The 1,114-nt window shown below is 40.3% G+C and overlaps 1 protein-coding gene across 1 annotated transcript in view; it reads right to left on the bottom strand.

Moving 5' to 3' along the window:
* Window positions 1-87, bottom strand: part of LOC104965460 (splicing factor, suppressor of white-apricot homolog) — a 143,459-nt gene extending 143,372 nt beyond the window's left edge. Inside the window, exon 1 of the mRNA XM_010794415.1 lies at window positions 78-87. Coding sequence (XP_010792717.1) covers window positions 78-87 — 10 coding nt within the window. The remainder of the gene's footprint in view (window positions 1-77) is intronic.
* Window positions 88-1,114: the final 1,027 nt, after the last annotated feature.

Raw genomic sequence — 1,114 nt, 5'->3', positions numbered from 1 at the left:
CATAGATAGATATATATATATATATATATATATATATATACTAGATGGCTCAAGGGGGAGTCGCCAGCGTAGCTCACCGGCGGCCATCTTGCCACAGTCANTTACGTCTTTTTTTTTGTTTCCTGGGACATGTACCATAAGGATTGAAAATCCTTCCACGCTTATACCGAAGACCATAGATAGATAGTATATATATATATATATCTATCTATGGTCTTCGGTATAAGCGTGGAAGGATTTTCAATCCTTATGGTACATGTCCCAGGAAACAAAAAAAAAGACGTAATAATTAGGGGATCCATGGTAGGGCATTGGGAACTACGACAATTCAGTATAGAATAAGATTTAAAAAAGGATGTATTGTTCCCACATATGTGGCAATTGGTAGTTCATTTCATTCATATCAGTAGAGATCAATTGCGAATGATTTACTCTGCGATAAGATAATACACTTTTTACTGAACTGTAGTGTTTTTGCCAAGTGCAACAATTTATTTTGGTAAAAGTTTTGATTACTGACTGGCCCCTTGACTAAGTTACAATAACAGTGTCTAAATCAGCGACGTGCAGGCAGGGGAGGCAGAACCTCACCTGTCATACTCCAATGTAACGGAAAAATAATTAAAGAAAAACTATAAATAGTAATAATAATAAAATGTCTCCACTGATCTGTGATGTAAGTGTGATTTATGTATGATTCCAATCGCTTTTTAAAGTCAAAATCAGCCTCCGCTACAACTACGGGTAGCGATGAGGAGTGAGGCAGGGACGAGCTCTGCCTCTCGTAAGCCCACAGTAACTGGCTGGAGCGCGGGCACTAATTTAACGCGGGCACTTATTTTGTGAGTGCGCTCAAGCCAGTTAGTGTGGGGTGAGGTGAGGCACAGATGAGCTCTGCCTCACCTCAGAATGCGTCACCCCACAGAAACTGGCTGGAAAGCGGGCACTAAGCGCATGCCTGTTACCATCTCACTGTAGGTCACCAATGTAATGTTTGTAGATCCCTTTATTACATTTATCCTCGCCATCCATAGTCTCTAAATAACTTATTTCACGTATATTGATATTTAGGCTCACTGGTCTCATCATACAACGGCAATGAAAAAAGCACCAG

The sequence above is a fragment of the Notothenia coriiceps genome, unplaced genomic scaffold (assembly GCF_000735185.1).
Source record: "Notothenia coriiceps isolate Sejong01 unplaced genomic scaffold, NC01 NC01_scaffold00037244, whole genome shotgun sequence".
NCBI classification, from domain to species: Eukaryota; Metazoa; Chordata; class Actinopteri; order Perciformes; family Nototheniidae; genus Notothenia; species Notothenia coriiceps.
Note: the sequence above shows the minus strand (reverse complement) of the source record. Positions and strands in the feature narration are given on the sequence as shown.